Raw genomic sequence first — 15417 nt, 5'->3', positions numbered from 1 at the left:
ATCAGCTACACTTATTACTCCCTCTGTTATTAGAAAACTTTCCCAATAGATCTGTTACATTTTGCATGAGTAATTTCCATGCTTGGCAAACATCATGATTTCACCTTTGTGAAGCAGTGTCACAACGTATCACAGACGCCCCAGGTGGGTATGTGAGGCAAACTCTTTAGAAGATTCAGGGAAGGTGGCCAGACCCCACAGCATCTCTGCTCATGTGAGGAGGAAGGCAGCAACACTCCCCATCTTTGCTTAAGGGATGAGACCCAGAGCAGATGCCAATCATGGCAGCTGAAGCAGCAGTCAGGTACTGTTGCCCAAGCACGGAAGAATGTACACACATACAAACACACCGAGAATGGTGAAAAGTGGAAACTTCCACAGCTCTGCTCTTCACACCTCACTCATTGTAAAACACCATCCCCTATTACTACATTTATACAGTCCTAAAATTAGATTTGGACCTTTGAAGGAAACCATGAGGCTGATGTGGCCCCCCAGTGAAAACGAGTCTAACACCCCTGCCCTAACACAGTTTCAGCTGGGCTCCATCTTTCACAATGCCAACATGCCCAATACCAAACCCCAACTTCCTTTAGCTTCACCACTGACACTTCATGTCCTACTATTGTCCAGTCCACCCGATGTGCCACCCAAGCATGTCTGAGTGACCATCTTGCTTTTCTTGACTATTGGTCAGCTTCCACAGCTATTCATCTTCTCACATCGTTCTTCATTATTTCTGTTTTCACATAGCATTTTAAAAGGTGACATTATACATCAACACTGAATCTTATAATCTGTATGTCTGGGGCCTCCACTGACTGAGAGTGAATCAAGGCCATCTTCCTCCTTTGGACAGGTGTTTACTTTAATGTTCTTCATTGTTATGTCTTCTCCATAACAGGATCCAAACGACAGACATCATTCCATGCTCTATCAGATAGCAGTCACTCATGCAAGCCTTCTGGTGAGCTCCATCCAAATACAGTTGCTCTCCAGGAGTTCCCTTGTTTAGCAGGTATCCAAAAACACAGTGGACCCAAGTTCAACTTTCTTCATCGCTGCTTGGATGTCCTAACCCTACAGCTCCAGGCAATATGAAATGAGGACAGGCACTAACTGTCAGCTCTCCTGTTGGAACTATTTCAATTCTGACGACAGCTCAGGTCTAGTTGGTAAAAGTGTAAACGTGACCTAGTGGTTCTCTGACTGCAGTGACCCCATCCAGTCTCAGGATAGCTCATACAATGACTCTCTAAAACACAATGCTGACACAGACCACTGGCTGTTGAAGGTCTCAGTCTTAGGTGAGAACTTTATCCATCCAGCATGCAGGAAGCCTACACGTTGTATTCTGGCTAACATAGAAAAACACACAAGAACTAGGAAACTAGGAAGTATAACCTACATCATTTTTGTGGTCTTAGTTCCAGAAACATGAACTATACCATTTCACAGCATACTCAGAAAAAGTTTTCATATGCTGAAAAGACATTTATAGAAGAAGCAAGATGGCAATTTCAAACTTCAAAAAAAAAGCCATCTTGATTAGATAACTATCACAGAGGCTCTTTGATTCCATATAAAACCACACACTGTACACAGTCATATAGAGAGCAAAGCTCTTTGTTGAAGTTGCACATCATCATCAAAATTGCAATTCCACAGGTCTTTCAGTGGTGGTTGACAATAGAGAAAGAATTTTTTTCTTACTTGAGGAATTTAACATTAGCTACTGGATTATCTGCCAAACTGTTTTCAGCTTTCATACTTCACTAAACTGGAGTATTTAGCTAATCGTTCAAAACCCATTATTACACAGAAGAAAATGGGGAGCAATTAGCCTACAAGATGATAGCTTAAAGGTGGTGCTAATTGGATAGAATGAAGTATTCTTTTAATCCAGTTGTACACAATTAAATGAGATAACCAGTTTCTGGAAAAATGATTTGCTAAACAATTTCAGGGATGTCTATTGTATAACCTATGTTTAAAATTTGAACAAATTCAGCTTTGCAGTAAACTCAGCCCAACATGCCTTTGCAGTATCTTACTTCAGTTATTGTCACAGGGGTTGCAAACTAAAAGCTGGTCCTGGTGTAGAGCAAGCCTTGTTCAGGAAACACAGACAAAAACAACAACTAATTCATCTCGACAGTGGAGATTATCATTGAACTAAGCTCTAGTTCCCAAAAAGAGCTGAAGGACAAACTCAACAAGAACACAATGTAATATTCATAATGCACGGTACAGGATGGCACTAATACACAGTGAGTTCCCACACCAGTTGAATTATAGGACTGTGCAAAAAAATAGGGCTGTGCAACCAGAAATAACAGAAAATCACCTATGAAGAGCTACTGGTGGGGAAGTAAAAAAAAAAGTGCATGCTTTTGTTCATGATTGCTAACCAGAGAGGGAGAAATTCTGAACATTAATAGTAATCTGTCAAAAGGAAGAAAGCAGACAGAAGGAAAGATGGAACCCTTCATTGTCTAGTGAACTGCACTAAGGTGTTACAGCTGGTGAACTGCACAACTACGTTACAGAAATGTGCCTAGTAACATTAGGGATTTGTTTTCAAGAGCTACAATTGGATTATTTTAATACACTTTTACTAATTATTTGCCATATATTATTTCTAATCTACCATACACATACAACTATAAACATATTTGTACCAGTGAGTGTTAATTCCTAGCTGCAACAAACCTCTGTATTTGTAAATGAACTTCTACATCACTATTATTTTTGGCTCAGAACATATTTAATATTTTCTTCAAATGACAGAGCAGTCTGTAAACCTGTAACACACCCTATTTTTAGGATCACACCTACCTCATATTTTCCTTTTTAAAAACACAGCCTAATTATGCTTTGAAATAATACCTCCCTGAAAAATGCTTCAACAGATAACAACACTCACAAAATCATCTCTGCCTATAGAAAATGCTATCATAATCATTGAGCAGACTTCAATGAGCAACTGCAGCATACACTCCATGTTATCATGCAGGGGCGGTGTTCCTCTGTTTACTGAAAATGTTATTGAACTGTTCCCCCCACATGCACATACCAACACCACCACACAGTAACATAGCTTATTCCTACACTCTTTAGTGAAAAAACAATCCGCTCTCTTTGTCTTCCTGCACAACACTGGAATTATCTAAGAAGGTGAGATGTATGTAGTGGCTCCAAGGATGCACTGGCAGACACAGACCTTGCCCTAAAGTCTTATTTATTGTAGTATAACACTCGAAGCACATCAGCATATAATATAAAGAAACTTCTTTAAAAGAAAGAAATAAATCATAACTCAGTATCACAATTAAAACCCACATATTGACACACACATATGTGCGCACACACATATATTTCTCATGTCTGAATTATGTAAAAGACATCTCAAAAATCAAGGCATCCGTGGGCTAATCTGGAAGTTCATCAAACAATAATATTATATCTTCACATGGAAAACTGAGAAGAGCCAAGAGTTCACTGATGAACAACAGATTTTGATCTCTGATAAAAAGAGTAATTTGAATTAGCTGATGTTTCAAAATTATTTCTGCTCCACTCCCATTATGACTTCTACGTCTACGTACTCCTATTTACTGTGAGCAGCCTCACGGAACTCCATCCATCCCCCCCGGTACGTAAGGTGAGACACAGCCTGCCTGGGATAAAAGCCTTTATCTTTCTAAAAATATCGGTCTGCTGGGCTCCGCTCTGGCAAAGCTCCGTGATGCAAACGCATCGCTACAGCCCAGGGACTGCTTTACTTCCATGAGTAAGCACTTGCAGCACCGGGCTATAATTAGTCGGAATATTTTTAGGGTCATTGCTGAAAACTAGAGAGAAATTACTGAGAAAGACCTCAGAACGTTTGGGTTTCTTTCCCCCCCCGCCCCTCCTTTCGCTGTTTCCAAGTACTGTTAGGAAAAAGAGGCTCAGCAGGAGCCGAGCGGACCCGCTCTTGCCGTCCCTCGCTGCTGTGCCTGCGCGGCGATGCCGCTTCCCACGGGCGGGGAGCGCGCAGCCCGCTCCGGCGCAGCGAGCCCACGGGCACTGCCGGCCGCGGTCACCGGTGGCGTGAGGGCCCGCGGGTGCGCTCCCCACGGCCGCCCGCCCCCTGGCCCCCAGGAGAGGCGGTGCCGCCGCTTACCTGACCGCCACCCGCACTGAGCTCTCGTCCTGGCCGGCCGACATGGTGCCAGGGGGCAGGCGAGGGGCGGCTGCGAGCTTGCCAGGAACGCTGCCGGGCCGAGGACGGGCCCGCCGGGAGGAGGAGGAGGAGGGGGCACTGCTGCGGCTCTCCCCTCACCTCCTCCGCCTGCTCCGCCGCCTCCTCTCTCCAGCCATTTTAGGTGCCTGAATGAATAGGTAGGGGCCGCGGCAGCGCAGGGCTGTTCGCGCCGCTGCTCCTCCTCCTCCCCCCGCCCCGGCCCTGCCCTGCCAGTGCCTGGTCGGAGAGCGCTGTCAGTCAGCTCGCCGGCGGGCGGAGGGATGGGCCCGGGCCCCCGCCCCTCCGCGGTCCGGGCCCCCGCCCCAGCCGCCCCAGCCGCCCCGCGCCCGCTGCAGCCGCAATGCGTCAGCAGGGCCCGCCCCGGGCCGCCGCCGCAGCGCCCGCCTCACGGGCCGCGGCTCACACACGGGCACACGGCGCGCTGGCGCAGCTCCACGCACACCCCCCTCCGCTACACCCGTCTGCACAGACACACTCATCCCCCTCACACACCTGCCCTCCCGCACACACCTGTTATTCGTTCATAGACTCATTTCAGTTGGAAGAGACCCTCAGGATCGTCGACTCCAACCATGATCTAACTCTAGCACTAAACCATGTCCCTAAGAACCTCATCTAAACGCCTTTTAAACACCTCCAGGGATGGTGACTCCACCACTTCCCTGGGCAGCCTGTTCCAATGCCTGACAACCCTTTCCGTGAAGAATTTTTTCCTAATATCCAATGTGAACCTCCCCTGCCGCGACTTGAGGCCATTTCCTCTTGTCCTATCACTTGCTACTTGGGAGAAGAGACCAACACCCTCCATTCTACACCCTCCGTTCAGGACTACAACCTTTGAACACTCACTCCTCACACACAGCCCTTCCTGCACACCTTGCATCCTCCCCTCCTCGTGCAGGCCTTTCCACACACCTGTGGCACTGCCATTCGCACACACCTGTGGCACTGCCATCCACACACACGTGTGGCACTGCCATCTGCACACACATGTGGCACTGCCATCCGCACACACGTGTGGCACTGCCATCTGCACACACATGTGGCACTGCCATCCGCACACACGTGTGGCACTGCCATCTGCACACACATGTGGTACTGCCTTCCGCACACACGTGTGGCACTGCCTTCCGCACACACGTGTGGCACTGCCATCCGCACACACGTGTGGTACTGCCTTCCGCACACACCTGTGGCACTGCCTTCCGCACACACGTGTGGCACTGCCATCCGCACACACGAGTGGCACTGCCATCCGCACACACGTGTGGCACTGCCTTCCGCACACACGATTGGCACTGCCATCCACACACACGTGTGGCACTGCCATCCGCACACACGTGTGGCACTGCCATCCGCACACACGTGTGGCACTGCCATCCGCATACACGTGTGGTGTTACCATCCCCGCACAGGTCTCTTCACACGTGCACTCACGTGTAGCCCCACACACGCCTCTTACACACCTACACGCTGACAGCTGTGGGCACACACAGCACCGTTTGCAGTGCCTGGTTTACAGGCAGTTCTTTCCCCCTGCCACATACACATGACACTCACGCAGTGCTCCACACACACACAGCTCTTCCCCCCACAATGGCCACTTGTGCTATCAACACACATGGCTCTTGCTCACACACATGCGCAGCCAGACACAAGGGCTCTGCATCCAGCCTTCCAGACCTCCCTGCTGAGAAAGAGCAGCTTAACCCCCTGTCAGGGCAGGGGTTTTGCTCATCCACCTGTTTCTCCCTCCTGAGCAAGAATGGGTTATCCTCATTCCTCCTTCCTCCTCCCCTGGCCCTGTTGGTGTCAGGACCCTCACACCTGCAGGATCACGCAGCTCTCCCATTTTTCAGGCTGTACTCAGCAGGTTTGTTTGCCCTAACTGCTCCAGCCAGGCATCGCTGTTCTGACTTCACTAATGAAATGCCTGGTTTTTAGTTGGAAACTGAGTGGGTGGATGACATTAATTTTTGATGCAAATAATATCCCTGCCAGGAAACAAGCCCGGTTATTTTGCCCAAAACAATTCACATTCCTAAGGAAGATTTTCTGTCAGAATAGGCCCGGGTTTGCATTTGTAATGATATGCTAAAAACCTTGCAGTTCAAGTTGTTTTGCTTCTGATAGTGAAGGCTGTTCACACCCAGGCCCCAGCCTCTGTCAGAGATGGGCAGGTGAGATCTGCTGGCAGGATGGGGCCTCCAGCCACTGCCCTGCCTCTCTCTGAAGATAAATCTCTTCTTCTCAGAAGAAAATGACTGTATTACTGATACTCTGCTTGTTTCTTATAGTTATTTTCTTACCTTTTTCTGCTTATTCATTAAGAAATTGGATTGTTGCTGGCAAATGGCCTGCCTGGAAGCTGCTGTACAAAATGATGGTCTATTTTCTTAATTACACAGCACCACTATACAAAGCTCTGACAGCATTTTAAAGTACAGGAATATGGCTGAGATATACTAAGATAATATTTACCTGAAAGGCAGAAAAATTGAGACACAGACAGCTCGGTCTGAAGTCAACAAGGGAACCTGCTACAGGCAGAGCAAAGTCTGTGTTTTCCTGGGCTTCCCAGCTCGCTATCCTCTTAGCTTTCTTTTCCTTTTTCCACAATGTTTTATAGAACGAGCAAGACAGCTAATAAAGAAAAAGCTCTTGCGGGTGAAGTATGTTAGCATTCATGTGAAATAGCCTCAAAATGAAAGTGATTGAAGGCTCATAGTTCAAGGCATTTCCAGCTAGTGGGGCTGAACACCCACGACTGGGTCATACATCTGTCTGTATTGTACTGAGTTATTTAAAAATACCTGCAGCCCATCCATGGTGAGTGCAATCTTATGCCATTGTTATCTTATGCCTAATTGGTTATCATAATGTATTTACAAATCAAGCTAACAACAAAGCTTAAGCAAATACGGAAAACACAAAGGTCACTATGTTTTTTTCTGTAATAGCTTTAGTAACTATGATACTTTCTTATCCAAAAGTATCGAATACCTTTTTTATTTTTTTCCAGCTGACAAAGCTACAAGGTTAATGTAGCAAATGCACTCCAGCCAAATTTGTACCCTGGCAGTATCGGCGTTTATCTCACACGGCATCTTTTGCTGGGCAGGCCGCAGTACAGCAAAGCTGACCCACATGGCCCTGAACATGTGTATAAAACCCTGCTCAGTTAGTGCCTCCAGTTCAGCATGAGAGCTGTGCTGTAAACCCAGCGGGGAGCAGTAGCCGCAGGACCTGGGACTCGCTCAGTCTCAGCTGCTCAGAGGCAGAATCATGATCTAGATCTTGCCAGGGCTGTTCCTTTTCTGCCCTCATGTGCCCCTAGACATTTTTCCTCAGCCTGACCACATCCAGCCCTCTCTCCTACATGTTGAAAATGAAGTTAGCAGATTAAAAAGTCTGGCAGAAGTTGCCCTGAGCTTGATGTTATTTATACAAATGGGTTGGTATTTACAGATTTGGGACCTTAATGACAAAGATTTGTTAATCACATTGGGACTAAACAGGAAGTCATAAGTTTTGGTGTTAAATCCTACAGTATTACATACTTATCTTCTATCTCAAATATTTCACTTCAGTGCCAGACTCCTCTGAAATTGATATGGAAAGTCACATTTCATGCCATGTTTCATGCAAATTGCCTGATTTGTGACCATGCAGATGTAAAACAGGAAAAAGACATCGGCATCTTTAATGGCAGATTTTTCTCTGTGCTCCCCATTTCCAGAAAGCATGTAATCCTTTTGTTAATTTATTTTTCTTGATTTATTCCCAGTCTGTCCAATATAAAGAAGCAGTCCGCTGTACTGTTAACATGGCTGCCCTAAGAAACTTAAATCATTTCTCCTGCTTTTCATTTCTTGTAATGTGGTTGACCTTTGCTCTCCAGCATCCTATTCATTCAACTTGAATAAATAAGGGCACAATCGCTCCCTTTCTTTCATTGTCTAAGTACATAACCATATGGCCAATGTCTTGTTTATCTTTAATAAAGCTATATGGTAACATTTAATGGATTTGTCCAGCCTCACAGCTAATGAGTGATGTTTCCTGGAAGGTCCCCTCTCCTCGTGCTCCTCAGTCAGTGTGCCTACAGGTAGGACCTGCAGTAGATCACCTGGTGTGGCTCCAACTCCACAGGTACCAGCTGCCTCTGGCCACCCCCGATCAGCTGCAGACATTGTCTGAGAGGCGACAAACTGCAACACTGGAGATTGGAGTGGACTTTACCACTGTGGTGCCTGCTCACTGTTAGAGGAGGATGGCTGGGAACATCCCTGCCTGGCAGCCGTCCCAGGTGCTGTCTGTTACACTTTCACCTCCTCCATTCTCCTGCCAAATGACTCAGCACTACAAGTTTCATCCACTGGGGCAACCAAAGACCTGCATTTGGAAGGGTGGGGGCTCTGAGTGACACACAGACACATGCACAACATGCACAGCTCCGAAGATGCTCTTAGAGTTCCTTTAAGCATCAGAAGCTGCCTAAAATCAGAGCTGTACGCAACCTGAGTGAGCCAAGCTGACTCCACTTAGGAGTCAGAGCCTGCATTTTGACATTTGTATGTTTGCAGACAAGTTGTTCAAGCCATGCTTATGCTGTACAAGTTGGGTTTGAAATTATTTTTTTAATTAAAACAGGCCACTTAAAATAGTAGAGCCCTTACTTATTTTTTTTAGTTTTGTGATAACTTACAGTGCTAAATAAGTCAATTTAATCAAAGGTTCAACTTGTTAGTTAACATGTTTTGCTAATGCTCTTTTATTTAAGATTTCACTGTACAAAACCTCATCAGGTAACAGCCTGACATTCATTATACAGTTGTGATGTTCTCTAGTGCTTTTTCTGCTGAGTAGTGAAGGGGACACTGTTTTGTTGAGGCAGATGATAATATATGATATCACTAATTTCTGATTAATCTGTACCAGTTAGACCGATTGCACCATGACTGGTAGAATGCTACAAGGAAAATCAGTGGGTTTTGTCCAGTTAAGCATTCAGCCTTCTGCTGTTGAAGGTAGATATTTTGGATACAGACAGAGAAACACTAAATATTCAGGTGCTGTGAGAGAACATTATTAACTCCTTGTTGTGAAAGTCATTAAATCTCATCATCTGCATGGTACATACTGTTTTATCAAATTCACACACATGGAATAACAGCTACCATATAACTTCATTAGTAACTATTTTTCTCTTGAATATATATACTGAATAAACTCTTTAGCCACACACAAGTCACCTTTTATTCAGTGATTTTGGAATGACACACCATGAAGCCTAAATGTATATGCAAATATGATAAAATATATACATTCTAATGAGCAAAATTTCTTTCAGATTCATTCATGTAACAGTTTGAAAAATATGGAGATTTTTGCTCATGTAAATAATCACAGATTTTCTCTATAGTTTTTTCCTTGTCCATGTCTGCCATAATTCTATGATGTCTGTGACCCAATAACTCCTTGTATTCCAGTATCTTCTGACACAGGAAGGGTAACTGGACTCCTGTGGTTTCATGAGCTGTTGCTGATGGAAATCAAGTCAGCAACATTCACTCATCAGCAATAATCACTGCATTTTATCTAATGAACACTAAACTCTTCAACACTAACGTATACAGGTTTCATGGTTTCTACTTGGCAAAGTGAAACTTCTGTTTGCATTTTCTGTATAAATGCTTTGGGCTTACATGAACCTAAGGCTTTTCCATAGTCGTCTTTTGAAAAATCTTCACTACACACTGAACTAAACTTCTAAAACCAGTTGCATCTTGTTTTTTAAGGACTTTCTAGAAGTAGTTTTTTTCTTCTCTGGCTGGCTTCTCTTTTCTAACTGCAGGTCTTGGAAAGCAGTCAGGCTTATAAAAGACATTTCACATGCTTTCCATTTTCTTCCCAGTACTCACTGAGACTTTTGATTAAATAACAAAGAGGAAAGAAAAGTGTTAAGCTACTCTAAACTGGCAGGATAAAAAGTACAGCAAGGGAGCCATTGCTTCCAGTAACTGTGGTTAAGAAAGCAGGCTGCTGAAGGAAGTGATCACTTGGCTTGTGATGGGATGGAAGAAGATGATTTGAAGTTGAAAAGGAAGAAAGGAGTGAAAGATGAGGTTTATATAATTAGAATAACACCAGATAAAGAAAGGAAAGAAGCCAGTTTAGTACAGATGACTGTGGAGAGAAGATGGTAGAGAAACAAGAAAGGACAGGGTGAAGAAGGAAGAGGGATCTCTGGAGTCAAAGCCAAGCAACAGCTCTGCAGGGTCCTTTCTGCTGAGCACAGGAGGAAAAGCAGCATCAGGCACCTGCAAAGTGAGAAGAAAGGACATGGGACTTTTCCATCCACCCTCCAGAAAATGAAGTAAAGGAGAAAATATAATGGAAAAAAACACATGACTAAGGGATTGTATCTGAAACTGAGCAGAGGATTCAATGGGAATAGAGCTGCTAGATACATCACTACACTTGATGAAAAAATAAATAATTTCTTTATGTACTAATTCTTTTTACTCACAAAAATTCTACTGTGTTAACTATACCACTGTTAACAAAGCAGTACAGTTTTCCTCTGCTCCTGGCAGCTCAGAGCTTTTGTGTTATATGACAAAAATGTGCTTATACCCATACACTCTTTTTTTTCCTGGGCCCTAAGGACTGCTGTAGTTTGTATTACTATAACTACTGTCTACACTAAGATGATTATATCGGGATAAGTATTTTGATTTAAATATACACATTGCATTAGATCACGTGTAGTACACATATATATTAGGTCCCCACCAAACCTGCTCTGCTAGACTAGAAGAAAGTGTAAGAAAGAGAACGAAGCTAAAAATCCCAGGGGAAAACCTCCTGTATATGATCTTAACAGACTCAAGACTCAAATCAGTGGATTTACACTAAGGATGAACATGCCTTTTATGTCACTGTGTTTTAAGAACTTGTCAGTTAACTAAAAGTTGTGGTCAGCTGTTCTGCGGCAAAATCTTGCAAATTCACCCTGGCAACTGGAAGTGCCTTCAGGTATTACAGGAAGAATATAAAAAATTGAGATGAGAGGCAGGAAGTGGTCTTTACAATAGCATAATTTAGCTTAATCATTTATGATAATACTATTCAAATCTAACAGAGTAAGAAGAAGAAAATAAGTCTTAGCAGGATGAGACCTCATAGTGGCATTAGGTTATTAAACATCTCCTGAGGTGTAGCAGGGTCCTGTGGTTTTTTGCAAAGGGCTCCATCCCATGGGTTAGAAACTTGTGTTTCTAAACATGGTCCTTGGGGCTGATTCACTAATGCCTTGAAATAAACCCAAAATGCTACTAGATCAGGATGATTGAATGTTAAGCATCCTTTGTCCTCTTGCAGAAGACTACAAATTATCTCCAAAGGAACAGAGCTGTAGGACAAGTGTTCTACAGATCTGAACCAATGCAAGTACAGCTCTTCCCCTTTCTCGTACTAGGGAACTGAGGCAAGAAGGACATGAGATTTGCAGATGTCTGTAGAAAAAATGGCTGTCAGAACCAGTATTAGTGCTGACTCCCTGTGCAAACACCATTAGACCACACCTTAATGAGATGAATTATTAAAACAAAAGCTGCACGGGAAATTTAATTCTGCTGCCTCTCACCAGAACCAGCTGTTCAGACTTGAATGTGTCACAGTTGCACAATACAAATTTTGCCTTAAAGATGCAGTTACCCAACTTGATGGATTTTTCATCATGTCCTTCCTAATAGTATCCTCATCTTTCCTCTGTCCTTCACCCTTTCCCCATCACCACCATGTTTCCAATTTGTGGTGCAGCCTTGTGGAAGGTACTGAATGGTGGGAGTCCTGTGTGCATATGCTGAACACAGCATCAGCAGCCGCCTGTGGGTAGCCCTGCCGATCTATCCTAGATAAGACAGAAAAAAATGAGTTTACGTGTTTAAACAACAAGCATCAAAACCCTAGCGCATTCTAGATGAAATGTAATTTAACTTCACCATCTCTGGTAAAATACTCAGATTAAATTACTTCCAATGAGGTGAGGAAATTTTCTGTTTCCTTGCAGAGCCTGCTAATGACTATTAGTAGAGGTTAGTTGGTGACCAGCTTTGTGATTACTCTATGTAAACACCTTGTCCTCTTGTGTTGTTCTCTGAGGCTTCCTCCCACTTGTTTACGGTGTGCCTAAGCCCCAGATGGTGAGTTCTTGGGATTAGTGCTTGTTGTACAGTTTTTTACAATTAAGTCCTATTTCCTAATTGGCATCCTTAGGCATTACCGCAATGAAAACAATAAATAGTAATAACAAAAAAATAAGGATGGAAGTTGGGTGAAGACATGACTAATTACCTAAACAATACTGGGACCACAAGCCACAGGCAGCACCGGAGCCTGGGGAAGAGCAAGTGGGTGGAGAGTCATCTGCGCAGCAGAGGGTTGGGCAGGCCTTGCAAGACAAAACTGAGTATTTTGATAGCATCAAGGCATTTATAAATTAAGGGATGACAGCTGTAGATTAAGCATGGTACAAGTTGCTTTACTCTCTATGTGTGCAGCCTGACTTGGCACTGTCACACGGACCCATTAAAAAAAAAAAAAGGTAGTCAAAATGGTGATACAATGAGGTGGGAGATGCAAGAAGCGGGAGTTCCCAAACAGGATTTCCAGCAAGACCACTGCTGTACCACGGGCTGTACCACGGCAGCAGTAGCAGGCTGCAAGCCTCGCCTCCCCTTTCCACAAGAAAACATGTAATTGTAGCTCTGTGCTGGGCCACGTGTAGGTGGAGAAGAGGTGTTCACTTATTTGGGCAGCAGCCATGGCTAAACAACCATTTCTCACCTTCCCCTGGAAAAATGCAACAAACTGAGCGTTGTTTTCCTTAATATTTATTCAAAGTCATTTTCCTAACACTTATTGTGCATGTATCGCTTGGGAACACTTAGGCCAAAGGATAATACTCAGAACAGTGACAGGGCGAATTTTATATAAATTTGCATTTATAGACAGGGGGATAGATACAGTTTGCTTCTGAAATGAAAGAGCACTTTGCACAGCAGGTAATGAACTTCCGGAGTTCATTGCCACAGGAGGTTGGGGAAACAGGCTATTAGCAAGCATAAAAAGTGGTTAGATGAGATTTGTGAACAATGCCTCTATTAACAGATAGTAAACGGAACAGGCAGTTCCAATGACTGTGACTTAGGAGCCTGGACAAGAGGAAGAGGCCAAGTACACGTGCTCTCCTCAAACAGCATCTCCTATCATCACTCCTCAGGCTTTGCTATCTGGATTTGCCTGCCCTATCTCAGGCGATGCTGTGCTGGGAGCCTGGAGAACTTTGCAGGGTTTGCTGGGGCCTTCCAAACCCATGGCTTGATCAGGGCAGATGGTCAGCACCCATCCAGCTACCCCAGTGCCATCATGGACGTTGGGCAGCAATAGCGTTTGTGGCTGTTGGTCTGATCCGGCAGGGCCTTTCTTAGTGCTCTGAAGTGGTGCTGCTGCCACCAATGGGGTCAGTGACCAGCATGGTGGACTTGGAATGGAGTTATAAAGAACAAAAAGGAATTGGCTTTAACCAGCCGTTCACTGAGCCCCAGAAAAATAGAGATGGAGGAAGACAGAAAATTATGTTAATACAGTGTGAGTCTGATAATTGTTTGGGATAGCACCAGAAGGTCTCACTCTCAAAAAAAACCCCAAAAACCCCATGAAAACAGGTATTCCTTAATTTCAGGGGTGAAACAGAAAGGAAGAGTGAACAGCAAACTAGCCATGAGTTTGCAGCTGTCTCTTTTTCCAGCTGAAGGCTCTAACTCCATCTGATTTCTCCTCATACCACTTCTGAGCACTTGTATGGCCATTCTCTGGGCCTCTTCCACCTCTGGTACCTCTCGCCCGAGATCAGGCAGCTGGACTGGAAGCTGCACTCAGGATTAGGCTGCACCATGGATTCTTGCCATAGCACAAGGATGTTCTCTATTATTCCCATTTTTCTTGAGATTGTGTTTGTCTGCTTCACAGGCACTGAGCTGACTTTTGTCATGCACTGCCTAACATCTTCTTCCTGTATGATAATAATGATTTTATTTTTTTGCCCCCACAAAATGAAAGACCATTTTCTCCTCTATTTTTGTGCTCTGAATTTCATTTACTGCTTGTTATCACTGAGTCATTTCATGTTAGGAGATTATTCTAGATCTTCTCATAACTATTAAAGTTATTATCTCATTGTCTGGCTTTTCATGGAAAACTAGATCTTAGCAAAGATTCTTATGAGGCTCTGCTAATAAAAGCATTGATGAATTTGATATTGTAGAAAAATAACAGGTATGAGGAAGGCTTGCTATGACTGATAGACTGATACAAATGAAAAGACTTAAAATAACTCATTAAATATATATATGTATCCCTGACTAAGTAACAGCCACAGGACACATAACAAAAGAGCATAAGTATATGGAGGGAATAAATGAAGAATGACTTAGGTTGGAAGAGTCTGTGATTGGGAAGAATATAAAAGTAAAGGAAACATGACAGATCTCAAAAATAAATTTCATTACAGTGACCTGTGTGCAGATCCAAGAGAATCTCTTTAGGGATGTAAGAAATCCCTCACCATGATGACACTGCAAATAATACTGGGAAAAAAAGGACCAGGAGCAACGGCAGTGAGCACTCACATAAATGGGCTGCATGATCCGATATGTATCTCTGAGCTTATGAACTATGGCTAATCAACACAGGAAAGCATTCTGCTTGGCTTTACGTTTTTGTTTTTGAGTTTCTGTTCTTTGGGTGAAGTCCTACAGTAAAAAATGGGGCACAGTGTCCTTGGGGAAAAAAACCAACATTCCTCTTGCAGCCATTGAATAGTAATTTAGTAGAGAAAAGAGCACCACCTAGTGCTAAATGCTACTTGTCGATGCTGAAGTGTCTCCATATGCTCTGTCTTCTGGTTGTCTTGATTTTAGTGTTTTCCTACAATTTATCCAGCCACAGAGGAAGTAATCCTTAGCAGCAAGGAGCATCCCAGCTCCCGGGGAGAGCAGCTGGTTCATCTAGAGCTCAACATCTATCAGAGTTCTGTGCACACTAAGATTAGTGCCTTAGGCACCTAGTTAACATAATTATGGTTATTTGTCTGATTCATC

The 15417-nt window shown here is 44.0% G+C and overlaps 1 protein-coding gene across 1 annotated transcript in view; it reads right to left on the bottom strand.

The window, feature by feature from the left end:
* The window catches only part of KIF21A (kinesin family member 21A), a gene marked incomplete at both ends in the record, with an annotated part of 90992 nt that extends 86780 nt beyond the window's left edge, over positions 1-4212 (bottom strand). The window contains one exon of the mRNA XM_080343921.1: positions 4169-4212. Within this exon, the coding sequence (XP_080200047.1) occupies positions 4169-4212 (44 nt within the window). The remainder of the gene's footprint in view (positions 1-4168) is intronic.
* Between the last annotated feature and the right edge of the window lie 11205 nt (positions 4213-15417).

This window comes from Nesoenas mayeri (assembly GCF_963082525.1).
Source record: "Nesoenas mayeri genome assembly, chromosome: 1".
Classification (NCBI taxonomy): domain Eukaryota; kingdom Metazoa; phylum Chordata; class Aves; order Columbiformes; family Columbidae; genus Nesoenas; species Nesoenas mayeri.
This window is presented reverse-complemented; position numbering and strand designations above follow the sequence as displayed.